General features: G+C 39.6%; 1 protein-coding gene across 1 annotated transcript in view; it reads left to right on the top strand.

Moving 5' to 3' along the window:
- The window catches only part of galnt9 (polypeptide N-acetylgalactosaminyltransferase 9), a 173,367-nt gene that overhangs the window by 41,812 nt on the left and 104,288 nt on the right, over positions 1–27,267 (top strand). Inside the window, exon 3 of the mRNA XM_047380147.1 lies at positions 9,211–9,377. Within this exon, the coding sequence (XP_047236103.1) occupies positions 9,211–9,377 (167 nt within the window). The remainder of the gene's footprint in view (positions 1–9,210; positions 9,378–27,267) is intronic.

Here is a 27,267-nt window from a genome sequence, read left to right as displayed (position 1 = left end):
ACAAGTGGATTCTATTTATCATCATCAGTCATTTGGGACAACATTGGATCATTCAGAGATCCTCACTGAACTTCTGGAATGAGTTTGCTGCACTGAAAGTAAAGGGGCCGAATAATATTGCACGCCCCACTTTTCAGTTTTTTATTTGTTAAAAAAGTTTGACACATCCAATAAATTTCATTCCACTTCACGATTGTCTCCCACTTGTTGATTCTTCGCAAAAAATTTGAATTTTATATCTTTATGTTTGAAGCCTGACATGTGGCAAGAGGTTGAAAAGTTCAAGGGGGCCGAGTACTTTCGCAAGGCACTGTACAACTGGTGTGAGTTGTTCAACAGAACGCAATAAGAGCATGTTTTTGGACATGTATCTGATACTTGAGGATAAACTGAGGGTCATGGCTGAACACAACAGAACCCTATCAATTGCAAAAAAAAATGCAAAAATGCAATCTTGAGGTTTCCAATCCAGACACACCTATCAGAACAGACTCTGCAAGAACAGAGACATTTGCTCTCTCTCAAAGATAAAAAAATGAAAAAGAACAAAATGACAAGATCATTTACTTTCTTAAAGCTTAAAGGCTTGAAATTTCTTGCAGCTTGTTCTTGATGCATTTTCTGTGCAGAAAATATTTCTTTTTGTGGTGTCTGAGAAATTTAAAGTGGGAGGTACATATGAAGACTTCCTAGGAGTATTGAACTTAAGTTCTTGTAAAGTAAGAAATGTCCTGACAAGAAAGAATAAGGTCCTTGTTTTTGAAACAAGTAAAAGAACACATTTCTCTGCTCTAGTGGCGTATATATTAATCTTAACTCCACCATCATATCTTTCGGTTATTCAGGGACTGGTTAATCAGCAATAGTGACCCTGATACCGTATACACCATCACCAATAATATACATTATGCAATTAGGTCAAAAGACTATTCCATGTGGACAACCCACATTTCGATTGGTCAGTCAAACTCCCATGACCCCTTTAGCAACACTGCAAGGCGGCTGGTCGGTTTCAGTGTTCCATGACCCTGGCAAGTGCCCCATTTCTCCATTTGCATCCACAATTGTGGATGCGTATGTTTTACGTAAAAACCAAAACATTTTATATGGCAGCTTTTAAGCAAACTAACATGAGCTAAAGAAATTGTATGTCGGGAGAAGGACTACAACTTTAGAAGGACTTGTTTTTCAGCTTTGAGTTGGAACAAAGAACTTATTTTCCTATCCTATTCTAAACCTATTTAAAAGTGAGAGGATTCACAACCAATGTTTTTATTTGGGCTGAACCTGCTTTATGCTTCAACTTTGCAGAGCTGAAAGTTTTAAATTTGTACTTTTTTCATGTCAAAGTGGTGATACTTGAAGAGCCTGGTGTTTTCTTATGTTTTATGGTATAAAGTGGTTTAGAACCAGGGCCTATGTGTACCTTCCCTCTGTATAAACCTTTTTTTTAAAAATTGGCCTCAGCTCCTAGAACCAGCTTCCACAGCAGAGACTCATGACATTGTTCATTTAGATTCCATGTCCCATAATCATCTGGGTTACATGAAAAATGCTTGAGGTGACTGTTAAAGACTTCTTGAAGCAGTTTGAAGCTGCATAGAGACAACTCTGTCATGCATACCTATGCCGACTATGAAGTTTAAATGTCAAACCCGGGTGCCTCTGAGGATTTCCCAAATGTGAGAGTTCAGTCCTTCCTCCAGAATTAATATTCCAGAGCCTAGCTGATCCAAATATGTGGAGGCAAGTCCAATTATATTTGACTGTTCAACTTCCGAAGTCATATCTTATGAGCAAAATGAAACTCTATGTCCAGAGTACTAATTTATAAGACAGAAAATCGACATTCCAAAGCCCCAGAATGGGAAGAAGATCCTTCTTTCAACTCAGACCCGGAGTCTGTTGATAAAAAAATAACAACATTGCCCTACTGTCGGACCATCCAGTCTTAAACCCATGTGAGGAAAATTCACATCTGGGCTGTCGAAAGCTTGCGAGGTTGATTTTGACCAGAGTCTCTCAGAAATATCCTCTTTCTGCACAGTAATCACAAGTAAGACAGCTGTCACAGTGTCATTGAACTGTCATAATTTTATTTATTTGTATGTTCTGAGCCATTGTTTTGTATTTTTATTTAGCATTTCCAAATTTAGCCCAGATTTTTTTAATTATCCTCAGGGGTTTCATCTGTTTTTGTTAGGACTTGAGCAACGTAGGACCCTAGAATGCAAACGAGCAGACAGCATGACGGTAGGTGAAAAAAGATTTAATTAACAAAAACTCACTCACAGAAAGATGCAGGAACAAAACAACAAATGGGCAGGCAAGACAGACATGGCATGATCCAAACAAGACATGAGCATGATCTAAAAGCAGGCATGAACATGATTTGAAAATGATTCCGCGATGAATAACTGAGCAGGTGTGTATTTATGGAGCGTGACCAGGTGAAACAAGAAGACAGATTAACTAGGTGCACGTAAACCGAATAAAGGCACAGAGTACAGGCGGGCGACCAGGAGGTCGTACGGAGCAGGCACAGGGTTCATGAGGAGTCCAGGAAACCCTACTCAGAGGTCTGATCAGCCGGTGATGGCGGCGAAGAACTGGAGATCGGCAGAGACGTAGAGACCTGGGCGTAGAGGATCCTCGGTGTGGCAGTTCAGGAGGCCGACCATGGAGCATAGAGGGCCCCCAGAAACTCTGTGGAACTCTGGAGGCTTGGAGCCAGGCGCCTCATAGATACGCTGTGAGCCAGGCGCCTCATAGTCAGGCGTGGAGTCTGGCGAACCCTCAGAGACAGGAACAGAGTCTGGACCAGAACGAGGACAAGCTGCTCTTTGAGCTCCCCAGAGATAGGATCCGATGGCGCTTCCTCCTCGAACCCCTCATCTCTGGGTTCAGAAACCAGAAAGAAGACAAACTGTTCCTTGAACCCCCCATGAACAAGGTCTGGCGGCGCTTCCTCCTCGAACCTCTCGTCACTGGGTTCAGAAACCAGAAAGAAGACAAACTTTTCCTTGAACCCCTCATGAACAAGATCTGGTGGCGCTTCCTACTCGAACCCCTCATCTCTGGATTCAGAAGCCAGAACGAGGACTAAACTTGTGGGTGTTTTTGGGTTTTGTTGGTCTGTTTCACAATTACGTTTTTGAATCATGCTTCTGTTTATTATTTTTCCTGGTTATGCTTTAGTTTCATGTTTTTCTAGTTTCTGATAATTTGTATTCAAGAGTTCTCCTCAAGCCACGTTTTGTCCTGTCAATCAACTTCATTCTGTTCACCTGCACCTAGTTAATCTGTCTTCTTGTTTTACCTGGTCACGCTCCATAAATACACACCTGTTCAGTTATTGATCGTGGAAACATTTTCAAATCATGTTCATGCCTTGCTCTCAGATTATGCTCATGTCTTGTTTTTCAAATCATGCTCATGTCTAGTTCTCTCGATCATGCTCACGTCTTGTTTTTTCTCAATCATGTCATGCCTGTCTTGCTTGCCTCATCTGCCTGTTTTGATCCTGCCTCATCTGGTGTGAGTTTTTGTTAATTAAATAATTTTTGCACTTACCATCATGCTGCCTGCTAGTCTGCATTCTGGGTTCCTCCGTTTCTCAAATCCTGACTGAATGTTTCCGCCACACTTGGACCTCACGGAGAGTATGCAGGAGAGCGCCAGGGATCGATGGGTTCAGCAGCAGATGGAGGAGGCAATTAGGTATCTGCGGACCGATCTGGAGGATCTGCGCTCTCCATTGCTGCTGGAGGAGATGGAGCGTGAGGCGGTTCAGCGCCGTTCTCCACCTGCTCCCCTGGCTGCGCACTCTGGTCCAGCAGTGAAGCCCTCGCCCCCCTCCCGCCGCAAGAAACGTCGGCGCGGAGCACCTTCCTGTGGTTCGGCTGACGAGGAGGTGGTTTCCCTGCCAGCCGACGTGAGGGCTGCGGCAAGTAAGCCCGCATCTTCGTCTGTCACAGCACTGTCTCCCAGGCTCGCTGCAGCGAGTAATCCCGCATTCTCGTCTGCCACAGTACTGTCTGCCACGCTCGATGCACCTCCGCCCATGCCGTCTTCGCTCGCTCTAGCCCGGTGTTCTAAGGCAACACCTGACGAGCTGGAGCAGCGTTTAAGGTTCTATGCATGCCACATCAAAAGCTTCAGGGCGACCAGCCTCATGTATTCCTCTCCTGAGCTGATGGAGAGGATCAGGCAGATGGAGAGGGATTATGAAATGGCAGTAAGGCAGTTTTACTGCCGTCCTCCTTCATCCACACCAAGCCACATGAGCGGTGCTGCAGCTCAGTCCACGTCATGTCTCCAGAACGGTGCTACTGCTACTGCAGAGCAGCCCACGTCAGGTCTCCAGAGCACTGCTGCAGAGCAACCCACTTCAGGTCCACAGCCTGACACTCCACAGCCTGACACTCCACAGCCTGACACTCCACAGCCTGACACACCACAGCCTGACACACCGTCTGCCTCAACCTCCTCCACATGCCGTAGAGGACGTCGTAAGAGGGGCGCCTTGGCTGAAGTCACTGAGGGTCTCGGTGACGCCTATGCCCATGCTACTGAGGGTCTCGGAGACGCCTCAGCCTCTGCCCACGGCACTGAGGGTCTCGGCGATGCCTCAGCTCCTACTCACGCCATTGAGGGTCCAGGCGATGCCTCAGCTTCTGAGCACTGAGAGTTTTGTCCTCGTTCTGCCTTCTGAACCCAGAGACGAGGGGTTCGAGGAGGACTCCTCCTGGACTCCTCATGAACTCTGTGCCTGCTCGGGACGACCTGCTGGTCACCCGCCTGAACTCTGTGCCTGCTTGGGACGACCCCCTGGTCGCCTGCCTGAACTCTGTGCCTTGATTCACCTGGTCACGCTCCATAAATACACACCTGTTCAGTTATTTAAATCATGTTCATGCCTTGCTCTAAGATCATGCTCATGTCTTGATTTTCAAATCATGCTCATGTCTAGTTCTCTCGATCATGCTCATGTCATGTTTTTCTCGATCATGTCATGCCTGTCTTGCTTGCCTCATCTGCCTGTTTTGATCCTGCCTCATCTGGATTGAGTTTTTGTTAATTAAATAATTTTTGCACCCACCCTCATGCTGCCTGCTAGTCTGCATTCTGGGTTCCTCCGTTGCTCAAGTCCTGACATAATGTAGGAAACCAGTGGATTTGTCAGCCTGCACACCCTTTTGTGAGGTTTAGAGGGCCATAAACATTTGAATGATCAAATAAATGTCCCTTTAAAATTTAACCTGCGCAGTCCTGCATCTTCCTCTTCTCAGTGGAGTTACTTTCTGTGTAGATGCCGTTAAAGTTTTGACATTTTACAAGAATGGAGTGGCCAGCTATGAAGTATGACAAAGGGATGCTAAGAAAAAAGGGCAACAGAGGAGTGTATTCATATTTTATCTTATCCAAAGTATTTACTATGTAACTGCACAATTCATTGTGTGCCATCTGTTGTGTCATCCCACGTCTTCTTTTGCCAATGCTTTTCACTGAAGGTGAGAATCTCCTTACACAAACCTGCCATACACACATGTTCAAATTCACCCTCACAAACCAGTTGCTGCAGAGCTTCAATAAGGTTTTCTGGGTGAGGAAAGGAGGATATAACTTTAGAAGCATGCTGAGATTCTTCTGCTGTGAAGCCATCCCCTAGGGGCCTGACACCACGGATGCTGCTGTGTTCCAGTTAACGCTGGTATCTGGGAGCCAAGCAGCAGTGGAGTTCAGATGGCTCACAACAAGAGTAAAAAAGCAGTTACAGTGCTGTACAAAAGTATTCATACTCTTTGAAACCTTTCACATTTTGTTATGTTACAAGCACCAACGTCAATGTACTTAAACAGGATTTAATGTGACAGGCTAACACAGAGTAGTGGTTAATTGGGAAGTGGTAGAAACATTATGCATGCTTGTCTTTTTTTACGTATGAAAATCTACAAAGTTTGGCAGGTATTGGTATTAAGCCCTCCTGAATTTGCCCAGCCACCTTTCACTACACCTGCAAGTATTTTAGTGTAGGTCTCTACTAACTTTGCACATCAAAATACTAAAGGTTTTGCCCATTTTCATTTGCAAAATAGTTCAAACTTAGTCTGATTGGATGGAGAGTGTCTGGGAACTTCAGTGTTTAAGTCTTGCCCCAGATTTTCAATTGGATTCAGATCAGGGCATTGACTGGCCCATTAACACATCAACATGCTTTGATCTAAACCATTTCCTTGGAAGCTTTAGCTGAATTGCTAGGGTCATTGTCCTGCTTGCTAGTTAACCATTGACCCAGCCTCTACTTTTACAGCCTCTAACAGATTTTCATCTAGGACCTGTCCAAGCTTGGGCTGTTGCTTTATAACCTTGTTTTAAACTTGTAAAGAACTTTCCTTGGTTTTCGTGATGCTGTTTGTTCACTTATGTTGACTACCAAACATGTATGACATTCACAGAACAGCTGGAATATTATTCTAAAATTAAACTAAACACATGAAGACTCTATTTATTAATGTTGTGACCTCTGAATACAACTGAGTGCTCTTGGTTTTACTTAAAAGTACATGAATAAAGAGGGCTGAATACAAATACATGCCACAATTTTCAGATTTCCATTTTATAAAAAAAATTAAAAACTTTTATTTCACAATTATATCCTTCTGTGTGTTGGTCTTTCACAAAAAAAAAAAAACACATTAAAATACTTTTTATTTTGTGGTTGATGTGACAAACAAGTCAAAACCAGTGACACATTATGAAAAAAATGAAGTACCTTGTTTTAGACTAGAAAATATTTATAACATTTTTGTGAACATTTCCACATTGGGAATATTGTGGCATGTCCATTGTTAATGTCAGGTATAAAGTTTTGTAAACTTTAGATCTCTTTAACACCTGCTGCCTTTAAAGTTCACACAAAAATCAGCCAGCTGAAGGATTTTCTAAAGCTCAATGTATCATGTAGATTTGTTCATATTGTAGCTTATTTACTCTGATGAATTTTCTCCCAGAGAAACACAAATGATTCATTGTCTTGTAAATAATTCTCATCTGTTAGTAAGAGTCACCTCATTAGTCCTACATAATGAATCAGCCTGCTCAGTAGGGTACAAGAAAACATGGGAAAAGGGAATGTAGATGATAGTGTATGTGTATGTGTATCTGGATCCAGGTCTGGATCCAGACCGAATGCTAAATCAATCTGTATCCAGCTCACACCTTATTTTTAGGGCCTTAGGTTTCTTGTGATGTAGAAAACATTGTGGAATTAGATATTTTAAAATATGTGATCCACTTTCATACATGTGGTAATAGTAGAAGCATTAAGCAAAAGTTAGCAATTAGGATTTAGTATAAAACTAAATAATTTCAAACATTTGCCTGATATACACTACTCCTAAAATGTTAGGGATATTTGGCTTGGGTGAAATTTATGGAAAATGTAAAAAGTTCACGCTACCGTGATATTAGATCATGAAAGTAGAGCATTCAAGTAGAAGCATGCAATAATTATTTCCTCATCTCAAACATTTTATTGAAACAAAAGCCAACAACAGTGGTGGGTATACCACAACAAAAAATGTCAACGTCACAGCTTGACAGCAACATTTCATGCTAGTCACAGGTTGATATGTTGTCTGCTGAGATATGGCATCGCACTCTTCTTTAAGGGTGGCCCTCAGGTCATTGAGGTTCTGGGGTACAGAGTTATGAGCTCTAGACAGAGAGTCAGCTGTGTACCTTAAATGGATTGGCCTACACTTTCACCAGACCTAAATCTCATAGAAAACCATAAATTCAGGTCTGGCGAAAGTGTAGGACACTCCATTCAAGGTAGGCCAGTCTCCAGAAACTGTTCTCTAATGATACAAGAGAGATGAGCTGGAGCATTGACACCCATTAAGGTAGTGCTGTGTTGTGTTGTTCATGCAGGGTCACAATGAATGGATAATTGATGTTAATGATGTGTTCAGGTCATATGGGCTTGTCACTTTACCATTCACAAAGTGTAGGACAGTTCTGTATTGACTAGACACACCTGCCCACATGTGGCCAACATTTGCTGACTCTCTCCAACATTGTTGGCAGCCATCATTTGTGCTCAAAGTGAATGGACTTTCATCAGAGAGCAGCACTGAAGCCCATTGGTTCCTCGACTAGCGTAAATGCTCTCTTGCCCATGCAAGATGATGATGCCCGTGCCTGGTGTGGTCCGGTAACCTTCAGATTGTCTAGCACGCAAACCACAAAGATGTAAACAGTTTTGAATGGTGCCTGTCACCTCCCTTAAATTTGCCTGCCGTTCATTGGCATTCATTATCTGGCTCCGCAGGGCACTGTTCAGAATGAATCGGTCATTAGTGTGGGAAGTGGCCAAAGGACGTCCACTTGCCTTTCCTCTGGGGCTCTTCCACACTCTCCGAGCTAGAGTGTCTCCGTGACACTCTAAGCTCAGTGGGTACTTTCACCTGAGAACATCCAGTTTAAAGTCTTGCAATGGCAAGGTACTGCTGATCAACTGTATTTATCGTTCGATTCATGGATCAATTACCTGTTGTGGGTTTTGCCATTAAGCTCCTTGTTAAAGAACAGCTACTCGTTCAAAACATACTGAGACACTGAACAGTTGGACATGTGCATTCAAAAGTTTAGAAAGGTTACATTAAGCTCACCTGTAAAAGTTATAGTACATTTTAGGTTCATCCTGAAATTTCACCCAAAAGCTGAATATCCCTAACGTTTGTGGATAGTGTGTATTCTGCAACTGTAGTCATGGTTTGAAGCAACCTTAATCCAATCAGATGAAACTAATACTTAAAATGAAATCATTTTTTTTCTGTTGTTTTTTTGTTTTTACTTGCCTGCTTGCTGTTTTGAAGTACAGGCAATGTTTCGGATGTGAGATATTTAAGGTGAAGTGCACTGTGGAAATAAATGAGTCAATGACTATAACAATCTCAAGAAAGAATCTTACAAACTCTAACCTGTTTGTTTTCATTGTTTTAGTTCACCTAAGTGAACTACTTCGGTGAACTACTTCTACTTGTTTACCATCGTAGATTACAAGGAAACTAAAAGGAACTGAGCGATCATTAATGTTGTTAATTCCACTTGCACATCCTCTGCTGTAACAATTCATAAAATGCGTAAAATGCATTTGAAAAAGCATTTTAATAGAGGCTGATAATCTTATTTTTCATTCATCAGGTGTAAGCAGTTGACATACTCAGAGGACCTTCCTCAGATCTCAGTGGTCTTTATCTTTGTGAATGAGGCTCTGTCAGTGATCCTCCGCTCCGTCCACAGCGTGGTCAACCACACACCAGCACACCTGCTTAAGGAGATCATTTTGGTAGATGACAACAGCGACAGTGGTAAGATCATTTTATGGTTTTATTCATGGAATTACAATTTCTTAAAACAACAGCTTAATTTAGGTACTCCTTCCTGTAAATATGGAGTTAAACAGTACTAGCAGTGAAGCAATGCAGAATGACCTTACCAGAGGTTTCTCAAAATCTGTCCAAAGATTTCATTAGGCCAATTCCTAATGGAATGTTTGTTAATGCTATGTTTGATATATAAGATATAAGTTGATATATCAACTTTATTATATATTGCTTTGGCAGTATTTTAAATGCAATTGACACTGAGATAGAAATTAAAGGAACAAAAGGAAGAAAGAAAGGGACAGAGATGTGGCAAAAAGGTTAAAGAGATAGAAGGGGATAAGAATAGAGGAGAGAAAGAAGGATAAGAAGAATACAAGATAACACCCTACAAATCTGCTTCTACACTTGCAGAAAGAAAAAAGAAAAGGAGAGAAAAAAACCCACAGGGACATACAACAAATACATAACAAGAATGTCACTGAAGAAAACATGGTACCGATTAATACAAGATGTATTTAGTGGCAACCACAGCTCAATATAAAGTACATTTTTATACCTGTGTATCTGTAAACACCTGAATCATAACACCTGTGGATGTGTAAGTGAGCGCGCTCGTGTACGTAAGATTTCTCCATAGGAATATTCAATAATGGGTGTGAAGAGCCACAGATCAGTTCCCGGGACCCAAGCTTTATGTTTTTTATCTAAAGTATACTTAAAAAATACCCATTTAAATGTGATATCTACAATATGCCACAGGTATTTATATAATTTAGCAAAAGTACTGTGTGTTGTGTAGCAAAATTGTAATGAAAATTACAATACACAATGACAGACATATGACAGAATTAAGCAGAAAAGTCTTAAAAGTAAAGTTTTTCCACTAAATCCTGATGGTAAGGACTACCCAAGTAAAATGAGAAGATTTAGGTTTAACATCACAATCAAACTTAGAGGAGCATTTCTTTTCAGTGTTTTTATGCTGAAACAAAGAACAGGACTGATGTGCTCTGCTACATTTGTTTGCATCTCGAACAAATGTTTGGATTACTGCAGGTACCAGTCTGACATGTCACTATATACTTGGGTTGCTTTAAGCATAGGGATAGCACCAATAAATAATAAAATCATTTCTAAGTGAAAATTGGTCTCTAAAATGACTATTGAAAGATGTACCAGTGATGCTGTACCTTTTTTATATGTAGCCTATTGGTGAGTGTGGCTCTGATCAGTACTTTCTTAGCTCCAGAAATGAGTGTCTTGGCTCAAGATCTTGTATCATGAAAACAAGGACTGATGCACTTGTTGGATGTTCAGTCAGGTTGTTATAATGCTGTGATCACAATAGCCTGACTGTAGATTCCATGTGTACATAGGCCCTCAATGGCTTCAAATGCATGTTGTCTTTTAAATATGTGTGATTATGATTATGCTAAAGCAGAGGCTTTTACATGAAACAAATCTAAGTTTTGAAGTAAGCACCTTTAAGTTTGCTTTCAGTTAAGCAAATGGAGCAAGGTAAAATCTTGACATTATTTTTGAACTATGTTTTAATTTAATGTTTGTAAAGGACTTTTTGGCTTTTTAAAGTAAAAAGTGGAACATTGAGGTTACTACATATTACTAAGAGAGGTTACTAAGTGTTATTGCACAACAAAATGCAAAAACCTCATGGCATCAAGCAGCATCAAGCAGCAAAACCAATGTGCAATTGATACTACTATTTAAAATATATATTTTTTTAAATAATGGAATCCCCTCTCTTGTACTACCAATGTAATTATTATATTATGGCTGTCTGACCAAACAAAACATTGTCTGTAAATTTATTATTTTGTAAACCATTTTTACCAGATGGTTTAATTAATCTATTATATTAGATAATCAATCCAATTGTTAGTTCAAGAACATATTCGGTGGTGGAAAAAAATCCCTTTTTAAAGCCTAATTGTTTTGACAAAACTACTGCTGCCAAAAGTATTTGTACACCTAACTTTAAAATTAAAATAAACACATTTGAAAAGCATTTTGTTTTCTTGGGGTATAAATACAGTATTTCATGACTCAGTGACATTTCCACTGGTCACTAGGCTGTACAAGAACCATCCATCCTTCCATTTTCTATACCCGCTTCTTCAATATTAGGTCACGGGTGAGCTGGTGCCTATCTCCAGCAGTCTACAAGCAAGAGACGGGGTTGTACAAGAACCCTCTTTTGTATTTTCACTATGTGCAGTGTACAGGATGGTAAGGGAGGAATAAGTGATGTTTTTTTTTAGAAAAGGCCCGTTTTTTTAGAAAAGGCCCATTGTACAGACTTCTTAAAAGTACTGTTTAATTGCAAGATTCTTTTATGTTTTTAGTGTTATGCTACATAAATAAAATAGGTCAAAACCTATTTAAAGCATGTTTACACAACTTTACCAGGAGCTAGGCCCTTACAGATCTCTTCAGTTTTTGTTTTTGTTTTTTTGGTCACACTTAAATGTCTTATATCAGGAAACTCATTTCTTTTTTTATATATAATTTTATCTTTATTGATTCCCAAGAAAGTATCTATATCACAAAACTAACTTCAACATTTGAAACAAGGTGTACAGATAGATCACTGCCTTATAACAGTCAAATCAAAAATGTAACTGCACTTTCCTGAGAAAGATTACGAAGTAGGAAATAAAGAGAGTATGAAAAAAGGAAAGGTGAAAATAAGAAAAAATAAAAATAAAAAAATATATACTGGTCCTTCTCAAAATATTAGCATATTGTGATAAAGTTCATTATTTTCCATAATGTAATGATGAAAATTTAACATTCATATATTTTAGATTCATTGCACACTAACTGAAATATTTCAGGTCTTTTATTGTCTTAATACGGATGATTGTGGCATACAGCTCATGAAAACCCAAAATTTCTATCTCACAAAATTAGCATATTTCATCCAACCAAAAAAAGAAAAGTGTTTTTAATACAAAAAACGTCAACCTTCAAATAATCATGTACAGTTATGCACTCAATACTTGGTCGGGAATCCTTTGGCAGAAATGACTGCTTCAATGCGGCGTGGCATGGAGGCAATCAGCCTGTGGCACTGCTGAGGTCTTATGGAGGCCCAGGATGCTTCGATAGCGGCCTTTAGCTCATCCAGAGTGTTGGGTCTTGAGTCTCTCAACGTTCTCTTCACAATATCCTACAGATTCTCTATGGGGTTCAGGTCAGGAGAGTTGGCAGGCCAATTGAGCACAGTGATACCATGGTCAGTAAACCATTTACCAGTGGTTTTGGCACTGTTAGCAGGTGCCAGGTCGTGCTGAAAAATGAAATCTTCATCTCCATAAAGCTTTTCAGCAGATGGAAGCATGAAGTGCTCCAAAATCTCCTGATAGCTAGCTGCATTGACCCTGTCCTTGATAAAACACAGTGGACCAACACCAGCAGCTGACACGGCAACCAGACCATCACTGACTGTGGGTACTTGACACTGGACTTCTGGCATTTTGGCATTTCCTTCTCCCCAGTCTTCCTCCAGACTCTGGCACCTTGATTTCCGAATGACATGCAGAATTTGCTTTCATCCGAAAAAAGTACTTTGGACCACTGTGCAACAGTCCAGTGCTGCTTCTCTGTAGCCCAGGTCAGGCGCTTTTGCCGCTGTTTCTGGTTCAAAAGTGGCTTGACCTGGGGAATGCGGCACCTGTAGCCCATTTCCTGCACACGCCTGTGCACGGTGGCTCTGGATGTTTCTACTCCAGACTCAGTCCACTGCTTCCGCAGGTCCCCCAAGGTCTGGAATCGGCCCTTCTCCACAATCTTCCTCAGGGTCCGGTCACCTCTTCTCGTTGTGCAGCGTTTTCTGCCACACTTTTTCCTTCCCACAGACTTCCCACTGAGGTGCCTTGATACAGCACTCTGGGAACAGCCTATTCGTTCAGAAATTTCTTTCTGTGTCTTACCCTCTTGCTTGAGGGTGTCAATAGTGGCCTTCTGGACAGCAGTCAGGTCGGCAGTCTTACCCATGATTGGGGTTTTGAGTGATGAACCAGGCTGGGAGTTTTAAAGGCCTCAGGAATCTTTTGCAGGTGTTTAGAGTTAACTCGTTGATTCAGATGATTAGGTTCATAGCTCGTTTAGAGACCCTTTTAATGATATGCTAATTTTGTGAGATAGGAATTTTGGGTTTTCATGTGCTGTATGCCACAATCATCCGTATTAAGACAATAAAATATCTGAAATATTTCAGTTAGTGTGCAATGAATCTAAAATATATGAATGTTAAATTTTCATCATGACATTATGGAAAATAATGAACTTTATCACAATATGCTAATATTTTGAGAAGGACCTGTATATATAATATAAAATAATTATGAAGTATGGCTATCATAGGAGAGTGGATTGTCGAGGGGATCCAAGCAAGTTTGGTCCCCAAAAATGAAATCAGATCTTTTAGATTTTACATAGTCTACCCAAATCTGCCACCATTGACAGAATTGTTCCATCCTATGATTGAGGAAGGCTGTTATTTTTCCAATTTTATATATGTTAAATGTTATGTCAATCCAGTCATCTAAAGTTGGTTTGTCTTGTGAGAACCATTTTCTTGTAATGTTTTTCTTACTTGCTGTTAATATAATAGTCATCAGATATTTGTTTCTTTTTGAAGCCTCTTGAGGGATTATGCCAAAATACATAAGCTTGAACTCCAAAGGAATGTTTTGCTTGAAAATATCTTGTAAGGCACTATTTATCTCTTTCCAGTAATTTTTATAATTGGGCAGTCCCAGAAGACATGATAATGGTTTGCGTTTTGATTTCTACATTTTCTCCAACATGCAGGAGAATTTCCATCATAGTGGCATTTCTGAGCAGGTGTGATAAAGAATCTTATCAGATTTTTCCATCCAAATTCTTGCCATTGTAGAGATTTAATATATGTCCATTGGTATCTCAACACTATTGTCCATTCCTCCTCTGTTATTGTTTAGTTGCCCTCTTTTTCCCATCTTGCTTTGATATGTAGGGTTGAATTGTTTTTAAGATCTATTAGGTTTTTATAGATAAGTGAGATGATCTTCCCTTTAATTTTTGATTTATAGGCATTAATAAAAATTTCCATTAGGTTTATATTCTTGTCAGTAATTTTCTTAATTTTTAAGTTAACAAAATTTCTTATTTGTAAATATCGATAGAAATCCTGTTTGTCCAACGAATATTTTCTCTTGAGTGTTTCGAAATCATTTAAGATTTTGTTATTCATTATTGTGCACAGAGCAGTGATTCCCTTGGATGTCCACTCCTTAAACCTGGCGCCCAGTTTGTTTGGTGTGAAGTCTGAGTCATACGCAATCCATTTTATGACTGCCAGGTCGTTCTCTAGTGCATTCTCTTTGACGATCATTTTCCACACTCTAAGGGATGTTTTCATCCACTGATTATCTATATTATTTATGAAACTTTGCAGATTTGCATCGGCCATAATTGCTTGTATAGGAACGGGTGTCGCCTTTGTTTCAATAGTTTTCCATTGAGCATTATATGCTGGGTCGCTACAGTATATCAGTGTTCTGGCTTGTGCTGCTAAATAATAATCTCTAAGGGAAGACAACCCCCAACCTCCCACCCTCTTTTCCAGTTGTGAGACCTTATATCTAATTCTAGGTCTTTTACCCTGCCAAATATATGTCATTTCAATAACAGGCAAAGATGAAGAAGGTTCAATTTGTTAAAGGAACGCAGCTATCCAAATCAACCTGGTCAAAATGTTGTGGCTTCTATAGAAACTTTCTGAACACATGAAATGAGCTACAATATCTTAAAAATCAACACATCATGCCCCCATGTTTAGAAATAAATTCAGAAACAAAAACAAAGTAACTGACATCAATTAATCTTGAAATGGTTACAAAACCATTTCAAGGCGTTGACACTCGAGAAAAACATAAAAGAAAAAACATGGAATAGTGGTAGATCTACCAAATTTTCTTCAAAAGCTCATCCAGTAATTCAGAAAAGAACGCAGAACAATATCAAAAGTGCTACAGACCTCACTTGTCCTATTTAAGATCAGTGTTCATGATTCCGCAGTAAGGAAGGAGCTGGGCAAAAATTAGATCCATGGCAGATCCCCAAGTTAAAACCACTTGCTGATTTGTAGAATTTATTGGAACTAGGAATCCTGCTCTTTACCAGAAAATCCTAAAGGACATAGTTGACCATCAGTGTGTGACCTCAAGCTCAAGCGTACTTGGGTAATGCAGCAGGAAATGATCCAAAGTACACCAGCAAATCCACTGCTGAATAGCACAAAAGAAAAACAAAATTAAACTTTATTAGTGGCCCAGTCAAAGCCCAAACAAAAAACAAATTAGGATGCTGTGGCATGACCTTAAGCAGGTTGTTCATGCGCGAAAGCCTTGGGCAAAATAAAAGCAATTATGCATAGAGAAGTGAGCCAATAGTCCTCCATATAGATTTAAAAGGATCAATACAGCATTACTATATGGCTGTTGCGACTATAATTATGAATATATTATTTAATATTAATATTTTAATATTTTATCAAATAATATTTCGGTCTGTTAAAGGTTGTCCTGTGAATACCAGCCCAGTAGGGCGGTGTTATTAGGACAAAATCAAAAAGTGTGAGCCAAGCTCTGACATTATTGAACAGCATAAACTCTGCACACACATGGAATGAATTCACACAATTTCTTAAAATACAAGAATTTATTAACAAAAATAAGTCAACTCAAAGTCAAACATATTTCAATCAACAAACTCTTCACTATGCTAAAACAATCCAACTAACTACCAAGCAGAATTAAAGAATAGGGAAGACTAATGGGCCATGTACAATATAAACCAGTTGATTAAAGATGGTTGAAATCATGACCAAAAGAGTGATGCAATATTACCATGCAATGTTTGTGTTTGAGAACCAAGGATTATCTTGAAGAATCTGAAAATTAAGTTAAGTTAGTCTTGGAACCAACTTGGGCAATAATCAGCATACCTTTAGACAACCATTCACAATACAAGATCAGATAAAATATTATTTTAATAAAATAATGTTTTAAAGAATGATCTGCTGAATAAAACCAACCTTCTGGATGACAAATTCTCTACGGTGTCTCATTAGCTGCCTTTATTTATTAAAATAATATTTAAAGAAATATTATTAAGGAAATTGTCAAATATTTAAGGAAATATTTTGGAAAAGAGCCAAATCTTTCTGGAGAAATTGGTCTTAATGGTGTTTACTTAATTATCAAGTTTAGTAAAATAATGTTTAGGAAACTATTATTTACTAGATTGAAAACTAACATCCTTTCTGAGTAAATATTCTTTAGCAGGCAAGCATGTGTTCTTAGCTGTTAGCAGTTAAAGCTAACAAAAGAAGCTGATAGCTTAGCACCAGAATCAAACACACATCTTTAAAATACTGTTAATAAAAAGGTTAAAATGCATAAGTGCGGACACCGCGTTATGGTCAATCTTCTGTGTTTAAAATCACCCTTTAAATAAAGTTTCTCTTAACTTTCAAAACACACAAACACAGAACACAAAACTGAGAATGTGTGCTGCAGATAGTCTGCTAGCACTAAGATAGCAGAGTTTCACAAACAAAACCAAACTTCATAAAATGAAAAATGTTTAGATCATTTCATCCTAAATTACTTCTATCACTCTGCCCAAACCTAACCTCGTTTGAACCGTGCTGAGGAAAAGTTGTCCGGGCGACAAGGTAGTTTGAAGAAACTCTGTTAACAAAAGGTTAGTTACAGCTAATCTCCGTAGCTGTGGTTGGGTGGCTTGCTCTGTCGGCCGGCCAACTGCACAGTTGCTACGGTAATGCGGTCCCTTCTGTCCTCCTTTCAGACCAGGAAACTGCTTCACCCGGTGTTGTAGAAACAAGGTCTCTGCTGGGAACTCTCTATGCCACAGTTTGATCTGTAGAACTCAAAGAGAAAAGTCAAGCCACGCTTGTACCTTAATTATCCCCTTTTATAAATGAATACCGGATTCTTCCAACAGTAATTCATTCGTACTTAACTTAATGCATATGATCGGTGATCGTATGACACTCTTGGATCCAGTTGAAGAGTTATGTCTGTTTGCCAGCAAAGAGACAGTAGCGCGCTGTGTCTCTCCTGCCAGCTCCGCAGCGGGGTCGGGGTGGCAGAGATCAATTTATTGGAAAGATGGCAGTTTTATACGGACAGGGGCATCATGGGAAGTCCGCCATTACCCCTTTTCCTGGCGGTGCCAGAAAGGTATTTTGAAGGTTCCAGAAAGGTTCGTACCGCATTTCATATTGTAACCATGGCTGTGGTCCCAACATGGCACTTTTTGGGCCCAATTATAGCACAATCAAGTTATTTAGAGAGTAATTACCTTTGCACATACATCCAGATATGTTTAGATAGGGTTTTTTTACATTAATTAATGAACTAACTAATTTTAAAACTGCATTTTCTATTTACTCAGATTATATTTGTCTGGTATTAAATGTGATTTATGATCTGTAAGGAGGCAATACCTGAACAAGTGGGAAAAAAATTACAAAGTTTCTTTATTACAAAGTTTGCTAGCTATCTATTCTCATCAACTAATTATATGAATTTCCAATTATCTTGGTTTCTTAATGAGAAATATATAAAATCTTTTCCCACTAATTAATTGTTAGAGTTTGCCCAAATGTGACAATAACGCTCCAGGTATGGAAACTCATTAGTATTGTTCAAGCAAAGTGGCAAATTAATATTGATACCAGGCCAGATTTGTGTCCACAGTTCCGTGCTATGTCACTAAATGACTGCAAGGTGTTTTTTCCGTCCCTTTGTCTCCTGTATCTTTAATGAAAGGTCACTTTCAGTTCTTTATCACATTTGTCAGCTGCTCTTATTGGAATAATCGTTTCCTGACTCTAAAAATGACTCATACTGAAGTGTGAGCTGATTTTTGGTGGCTGCTGTACCATAACATTAGAAAATTAACATTAACATGACCTTTTCAGGAAGGTTTGGCCCATGCCTCAACTAAAATTTGACTGCAACACATTTGGTTTCTGGGATAGCCAGTGACATTAAACCAGTGACTGAGAGGTTCCTTCACAATAACAGATCCAGCAATTTACTTAATATTTGTGCTTCCTTTGATTACCTTTTTGCTTCATGTGTCAACTAGAATGACTCCAGGTTATTGTTGTTCATAATATTAAAAGCGCTGACAGGCCTAATAAAGTCTACAGGATTCCATTCCAGCACCAATTTATGAGTTAATGATTCATATAATGAAAACAGGAGATAAACTTAGCAGCAGTTGAGTACAGCTCATAAAATTAAATTTAAGTGATGATAAATGACTCATTCATTGCGTACATTAAATGCTAGTAATGTTCCTGAGCATAGGATTGGCTTGTTAACGCACAGTGGAAAATTTATCCGACACATTAACACAAAATATAATTAAGAAAACACAGAATTTTATTTACAGTGATTTACATTTATGGCCCTTTACTGTACCTTCTTGTAAGTGTGGCACATATTGAGACAGCTAAGTCAGATTATTTTTCATTTATTAACAAACATTTATCTTTATATTTAGGTGAAAACATATTTTAAAAATACAGGTCCTTCTCAAAATATTAGCATATTGTGATAAAGTTCATTATTTTCCATAATGTCATGATGAAAATTTAACATTCATATATTTTTGATTCATTGCACACTAACTGAAATAATTCAGGTCTTTTATTGTCTTAATACGGATGATTGTGGCATACAGCTCATGAAAACCCAAAATTCCTATCTCACAAAATTAGCATATTTCATCCGACCAATAAAAGAAAAGTGTTTTTAATACAAAAAACGTCAACCTTCAAATAATCATGTACAGTTATGTACTCAATACTTGGTCGGGAATCCTTTGGCAGAAATGACTGCTTCAATGCGGCGTGGCATGGAGGCAATCAGCCTGTGGCACTGCTGAGGTCTTATGGAGGCCCAGGATGCTTCAATAGCGGCCTTTAGCTCATCCAGAGTGTTGGGTCTTGAGTCTCTCAACGTTCTCTTCACAATATCCCACAGATTCTCTATGGGGTTCAGGTCAGGAGAGTTGGCAGGTCAATTGAGCACAGTGATACCATGGTCAGTAAACCATTTACCAGTGGTTTTGGCACTGTGAGCAGGTGCCAGGTGGTGCTGAAAAATGAAATCTTCATCTCCATAAAGCTTTTCAGCAGATGGAAGCATGAAGTGCTCCAAAATCTCCTGATAGCTAGCTGCATTGACCCTGTCCTTGATAAAACACAGTGGACCAACACCAGCAGCTGACACGGCAACCAGACCATCACTGACTGTGGGTACTTGACACTGGACTTCTGGCATTTTGGCATTTCCTTCTCCCCAGTCTTCCTCCAGACTCTGGCACCTTGATTTCCGAATGACATGCAGAATTTGCTTTCATCCGAAAAAAGTACTTTGGACCACTGAGCAACAGTCCAGTGCTGCTTCTCTGTAGCCCAGGTCAGGCGCTTCTGCCGCTGTTTCTGGTTCAAAAGTGGCTTGACCTGGGGAATGCGGCACCTGTAGACCATTTCCTGCACACGCCTTTGCACGGTGGCTCTGGATGTTTCTACTCCAGACTCAGTCCACTGCTTCCGCAGGTCCCCCAATGTCTGGAATCGGCCCTTCTCCACAATCTTCCTCAGGGTCCGGTCACCTCTTCTCGTTGTGCAGCGTTTTCTGCCACATTTTTTCCTTCCCACAGACTTCCCACTGAGGTGCCTTGATACAGCACTCTGGGAACAGCCTATTCGTTCAGAAATTTCTTTCTGTGTCTTACCCTCTTGCTTGAGGGTGTCAATAGTGGCCTTCTGGACAGCAGTCAGGTCGGCAGTCTTACCCATGATTGGGGTTTTGAGTGATGAACCAGGCTGGGAGTTTTAAAGGCCTCAGGAATCTTTTGCAGGTGTTTAGAGTTAACTCGTTGATTCAGATGATTAGGTTCATAGCTCGTTTAGAGACCCTTTTAATGATATGCTGATTTTGTGAGATAGGAATTTTGGATTTTCATGAGCTGTATGCCACAATCATCCGTATTAAGACAATAAAATACCTGAAATATTTCAGTTAGTGTGCAATGAATCTAAAATATATGAATGTTAAATTTTCATCATTACATTATGGAAAATAATTAACTTTATCACAATATGCTAATATTTTGTGAAGGACCTGTACACATTGTCTTTTGGTGTTATAAAATGTTGAATTTTATTTATTTATCTATGCATTTTTAAAATATATAATGGTTAATGAATTTGATCTACAGAGATATTTTACCTAAGTTTTTCTGTGAGCTGCCTTTGACGGTGCAAGATATTAGTTATCAAAATATGCTGTGACTAGTGATGCCCACCCCCAATCAGCAACTGGCAGTCTCCTGATGTCACATTTTTAGCACAGGCGGCTCGCTTGGAAAGGCAAGGAAGCTAAAGTTATTATTGGTTCCACATTACTATTGCTAATGGAAAATCCTAAAAAGTGAGCAGAGCTGTACCAAACCGCTCTGAGAAGGAACTAGTAGAAATGCGGCAGTAGCTGTTTTCCTGCTCCTTCATGGTGTTTAGCAGGCTTCAGCACCACTTGGCATGATGGCAAGGCAATGCAGTAATTTGAATCTGGTGTGCTGGAGCAGGGACACATGTAAAACATGAAGCACAATTGGCCTGGAGAACCAGGGTTTAGAACCAATGATCTAAACCATTCCAATGTAGCTCTGGCTGTATGTTTAGGATCACTGGTTCGCTGGAAAGGGAATCCCTAGCACTAGCCTCAGGTTTTTTGCAGCCGCTAAAATATTTTCATTTGAATAGTCTTTTATTTAGATCCTTTAATGTTCTAATCAACCCTGACCAGCTTTATTGTCTTGTTGGAATTATGATTATTGATTAATTAATATTTATCAATAATTATAATTAACAATCATAATTTTACAAAATTAATTTCTTAGCCAAAATCCTCATTTATGAATCGAAGACCAGGGATGTCTTCTGGTGTTGTAAATGTGGCTCAACGCCTTTGATAATTACAACCGTTAAATACTCGGTAATAATTGATAACTATTACCAGAGGTGTCACTGTTTAATCAACCGTTTCTACCGAAACGTGGGAAACTTTTAACCTTATTTTGACTGACGAATCACTCTTGCACAAAATAAACACAAAACGCCTTCTCTTTATCTATGTGAATATCTATTAAATCACAGCCTGATACAGTCCGCTCTTCTGATTCAATAATCTTCACCTACTCAAACATGCAAAGTTCTACACAAAAAGGGGGTAAAATACCTAACTAAACAAAATAAAGCAAAACAGCAGGGAGTGCGTATGGAATCAACCAGCAGTTATGGCCAAAGTGATAATATGACAAGGGAACATGACCTGTGAACTTCATCAACAACTTTAATATTTTTTGGGAAAAAAGAAAACTCTTCAAGCAAGATGGTTTCTGTTTCAAACAAGCCAGGAGCCAGACGTCTCACATCTAATCTCTTCTATTCAGTAAATAATCCGCCAGCAGCTTCGACCTTCAGCAGAGAACATGGAGTATCAACAACAAAGATAACGCTGCCCCCAACAGCTCCAGCAGAAACAATCAGCCAGTTGGCTGAGAAAGAGAGGTCATCACAAAAGGTCTCCCCGTCAAAATCCACAGGAGAAGTGGACCACCCCATTATACCCCCATCCCCCCAAACCCAGACCCAGACCGACACCCCGGTAAACCCCCCTCACCCCAGACCCCGACCCAGACTACACAGAACTCTCCCATCTCCCCACTGAGCCCACTTTTTGCTTTACTGGATTCTGATAACATGAAAGGAGCTCTTAAAATCAGGACCCAACTAAGTCATATAAACTGGCTTTACTGAAAATTAGATCTCTGTCAGGAGAATCATTTTTAATTAATGACTTCATTACTGACCACGGTCTTGATGTTGTTTTTAACAGAAACATGGTTACATGAATTTAACGAATCTCCCATTCTGATAGAGGCGACGCCTCCGAACTACAATTTTCTTTGTGAGAGCAGACAGCAAAGAAAAGGTGGAGGGGTGGCCACATTGTTTAAAGATTTACTAAAGTGTAAAAATGTATTTCTGGGCAAATTTGACTCTTTTGAATATTTGGCTCTCCGGTAAAGAGCCTGGTCCGAACCATGTTCTTGAATATTTACAGGCCTCCTAAGTCCAAAACAAACTTCATCAGTGATTCTAATGAGCTTTTATCTGTGATATGTGTTGATTATGACTGTTTAATAATTGTGGGAGACTTCAACATTCACATGGAAAATCCTGAAGACAGAAGTGCAATAGATCTATGTGACACTGTTAGAAATGTTGGTTAGACTCAACATGTTAAACAGCAAACGCACAAACAGGGACATATTTTGGACTTGATCATCACTAAGGGTCTAAACATTTCCAAGGTGTCTGTAACTGATGTTGCTCTATCTGACCACTTTTCTGTTATTTTTGAAAGCATCATCTGCAATGACTCAGTTTGCCAAAGAGACATGATAAGAAAACGCATCTTTAAGGACGGTGCTGCTGAAACCTTTAACCAGATTTACTCTTCTACCTCCACTTTGCCCTGTAACACTGTAGATGAGCTGGTAGATAACTTTCATTCTAAAATCTCGGACATCATTGATTCAATTACTCCAATTAAAGTGAAAGTCGTTTCTGGGAAGAAAATATCTCCATGGAGAAGTGCTCCACCAGTCAGAAGTCAAAAACAGGAGTGTCGAAAAGCTGAACGCAGGTGGCGAAAGACTGGACTCCAGGTTCACTACATTATCTATAAAGAGAGACTATAAAGATATAACCTACAACTAAAAAATGCAAGGGAATCCTTCTTTTCTGAGATCAACAGCAAAAACATTAACAATGCTCGTACATTATTTGCCATGGTCGACAGGTTAACAAACCCTCCTGTAATTGTAGCATCTGAACTCCACTCTACCAGGGCCTGCAATGAATTTGCTAAATTCTTTACTGAAAAAACCCAAAAGATCAGAGAGGCAGTCAGCACATCCACATCAACTCCAGTACCAATGTTGTCTCCAACTAGAACTGATTTTGACAAAATTTCCCAATTTCACCAAATAAACTGCAAAATCTTAGAAGAAATCGTACAGCAACTAAGCTCTTCTTCCTGCTGTCTCAATCTTTTACCCACAGCTTTCCTTAAGAAAGCTTTGCCTGTAATAACATCTGATTTAACTCAAATAATAATCATGTCCCTTTTGTCAGGTGTTTTCCCCAGGCCCTAAAAACAGCAATTATCAAACCTCTATTGAAAAAGAGCAACTTGGACAAGCTGCTACTGCAGAACTACAGGCCTATATCAGCTTGAGCTTCCGTGCTCACCACAGTACAGAGACTGCTCTTGTCAAGGTGTTCAATGACATCCGTATATATGCAGACTGTGGAAGAACCATAGTGCTGGTATTATTGGACCTTAGTGCAGCATTTGACACTGTTGATCACTCCATTTTATTAGACCTGGAAAACTGGGTCGGCCTTTCTGGTACAGCACTCAACTGGTTTAAATCCTACTTGAAGGACAGGGACTTTTTTGTGTCAGTATCACATGTGGCGTTCCCCAAGGGTCCATATTAGGGCCCCTCCTATTCGATATCTACATGCTCCCCCAACTCAGATTTTAATAAACAACAACGTATGTTATCATAACTATGCAGACGACACACAGCTATACGTTACGATGTCACCAGGTGACCATGAACCCATTCAAGCGCTGGGTAAATGCTTAGAAGAAATCAATGCATGGATGGGCCTAAATTTTCTTCAGCTGAATCAAAACAAAACTGAAGTAATAATCTTTGGACCAAAGGAAGAGCGTTTAAAAGTTAGCACACAGCTTCAGTTAATACAGCTAGAAACCACCAGTCAGGCTTGAAACCTGGTTGTAGTGATGGACTCAGACCTGAACCTTCAGAGGCACATAAAGGTAGTAACTAGGTTGGCCTTCTATCACCTAAAGAACATCTCCAGGATTAAAGGACTAATGTCTCAGCAGGACCTTGAAAAACAAATTCACGCGTTCATCTTTATTAGAATTGATTACTGCAATGGTGTCTTCACAGGTCTGCGTAAAAAGTCGATCAGACAGCTGCAGTTGATCCAGAATGCTGCTGCCTGTGTCCTCACTAGAACTAAGAAAGTGGAGCACATCACCTCGGTTCTGAAGTCCCTGTAGCTCAGAGAATAGACTTTAAAATACTTCTGTTAGTCTATAAATCACTGAATGGCTTAGCACCAAAATACATTACAGACTTGTTGTATCAACCACCCAGACCTCTCAGGTCTTCTGGCTAAAATCTACTCTGCATACCCAAAACCAGAACTAAACATGGAGAAGCAGCTTTTAGTTCTTATGCTCCACTAATCTGGAATAAACTCCCAGAAAACTGTAAAAAGCGCCGCAACCCTAAGTTGCTTTAAATCAAGTTTAAAAACGTAAACTTGTTATTTGTGTTAAATCAGATGTTATTACAGGCAAAGCTTTCTTAAGGAAAGCTGTGGGTAAAAGATCAAGACAGCAGGAAGAAGAGCTTAGTTGGTGTACGAAGTGCATTTGCTGTTTAACATGTTGACTCACACCAAAATTTCTCAGAGTGTCACATAGATCTATTGCACGTTTGTCTTCAGGATTGTCCATGTGAATGTTGAAGTCTCCCACAATAATTAAACAGTCATAATCAACACATATCACAGATATAAGCTCATCAAAATCACTGAAAAAGTTTGTTTTGGACTTAGGAGGCCTGTAAATATTCAAGAACATGGTTTGGAGCGGGCTCTTTACCTGGAGAGCCAAATATTCAAAAGAGTCAAATTTGCCCAGAAATACTTTTTTACACTCTAAAAAATCTTTAAAAAATGTGGCCACCCCTCCACCTTTTCTTTGCTGTCTGCTCTCACAAAGAAAATTGTAGTTCGGAGGCGTCGCCTCTATCAGAATGGGAGCTTCATTAAATTCATGTAACCATGTTTCTGTTAAAAACAACATCAAGATCATGGTCAGTAATGAAGTCATTGATTAAAAATGATTCTCCTGACAGAGATCTAATGTTCAATAAAGCCAGATTATTGAGTGGGGTTTACCGGGGGTGTCGGTCTGGGTTTTTGGGGAGGGGGGTATAATGGGGGGTCAACCTCTCCTGTGGATTTCGACGGGGAGACCTTTTGTGATGACCTCTCTTTCACAGCCAACTGGCCAGTTGTTTCTGCTTGAGCTGTTGGAGGCAGCGTTATCATTGCTGTTAATACTCCATGTTCTCTGCTGAAGGTCGAAGCTGCTGGTGGATTATTTACTGAATAGAAGAGATTAGATGTGAGATGTCTGGCTCCTGGCTTGTTCAAAGAGAAACCATCTTGCTTGAAGAGTTTTCTTTTTTCCCAAAACATATTATAGTTGTCGATGAAGTTCACAGGTCTGGTAGCAGATGTTTTTTTCAACCACTTATTAATCATCAGGAGACTCGAAACAATATCCACAGAAAAGCATCCATGGATCCACAGTGTAAAAAAAGGTTTTCTAGAGACGGGCGCTTTTCTGTGATTGCAAGAATATTCTCTGAGATATCGGACACCACGTTACTGGTACCAATCATAACGTCTGTGTTTTTCTTGTTGCAGAAATTTTTAATCCCATCCACTGCTGTGTTGCCCACTATTAGGGTTCTTGGTCCGGTGGGTCGCTTTTTCTCTGGCAGCTTAGGAGAAGACTGTTTAGAATGAATGCTGTTCTCAAACCTTTTATTGTTCTCAGAAGATGGATAATATTTCCTGGTTTTCATTCTGTAGTGGGGGATATCTGTTTTGGAGGGGAATTCCATTGTTTCCAGCTGTCTCGCTCCTATCAATTGTTGTGACAGCAGCTCGCTGTCGAAGTCTCCTTTTCCCAGGGGAAACGGGGGCATTTCTCTGTAATTCTGGCCATTCTAATTTATTTAATTGCTGAGATCATCCAGTGAGTTGTCCACCTTGATTTTTTTGGGCACGCGCCTAAAACATGGCAGGGGGGTCTGCCGGTAGGTTTATTCTCAGTGTTCTGATTGCTGGCTGAGTTGTTGAGCTGGTTGTCACTGTTTGGGATCACAGGCAGAGTTGAATCATCGTTGTACCCTATATTCACCTCCACATTCACTTGTAGTCGGTGGATTTTCATCTCTAAAACAGCAAAAGACAGTAAAAGTTAGTCGAAGTCCTCTGTGGTGAAGGGAGGCATTTTGTGCTGATTAGCTGGCGTTAACTTGTCCTGCTTTCGAGTTCGATTATAAAAACATCAAAATCCTTTAGAAAAAATCAATTAATAAAAAATAATAATAATCCTTGGGAGTCGTTGGTAAGAAGTAGTTTTAGTCCAATATTTCCGTAATTTTGGCTAAGAGATAAAAAGTTAGGAGTAAAAGAATGCAAGCAAGCAGGGAGCTTAGGAGAAAAGCGTCTGAGCAGGCAGAGAGGCGGAAGCAGAAAAATTCAAGGAATATGAAATTCTTTTAGTGGTGCTTTAGGGTTTGCCCTGCAAGTTATTCAGTTTGCAGAAGCATTTGTCCTGTAAACAAACTGTTCTATAATGCCACGAGAATGAGGTCCTCTCAAAGTCACTCATTATTGTAACACCTCCAATGATTGTTTTCACTTTAACATTTCTTTTATTTAAGCTTTTGTTTATTCAACTTCACGAGCAGTTAGAAAATACAGTATCGTAATCCTTGTGGTTTACTCAGAATTTACTCCTCAGTCATTAAGTAAAGGTAAAAGATCTGGATGGAGTGATACTAA

Source organism: Girardinichthys multiradiatus, chromosome 12 (assembly GCF_021462225.1).
Source record: "Girardinichthys multiradiatus isolate DD_20200921_A chromosome 12, DD_fGirMul_XY1, whole genome shotgun sequence".
Taxonomy (NCBI): domain Eukaryota; kingdom Metazoa; phylum Chordata; class Actinopteri; order Cyprinodontiformes; family Goodeidae; genus Girardinichthys; species Girardinichthys multiradiatus.
This window is presented reverse-complemented; position numbering and strand designations above follow the sequence as displayed.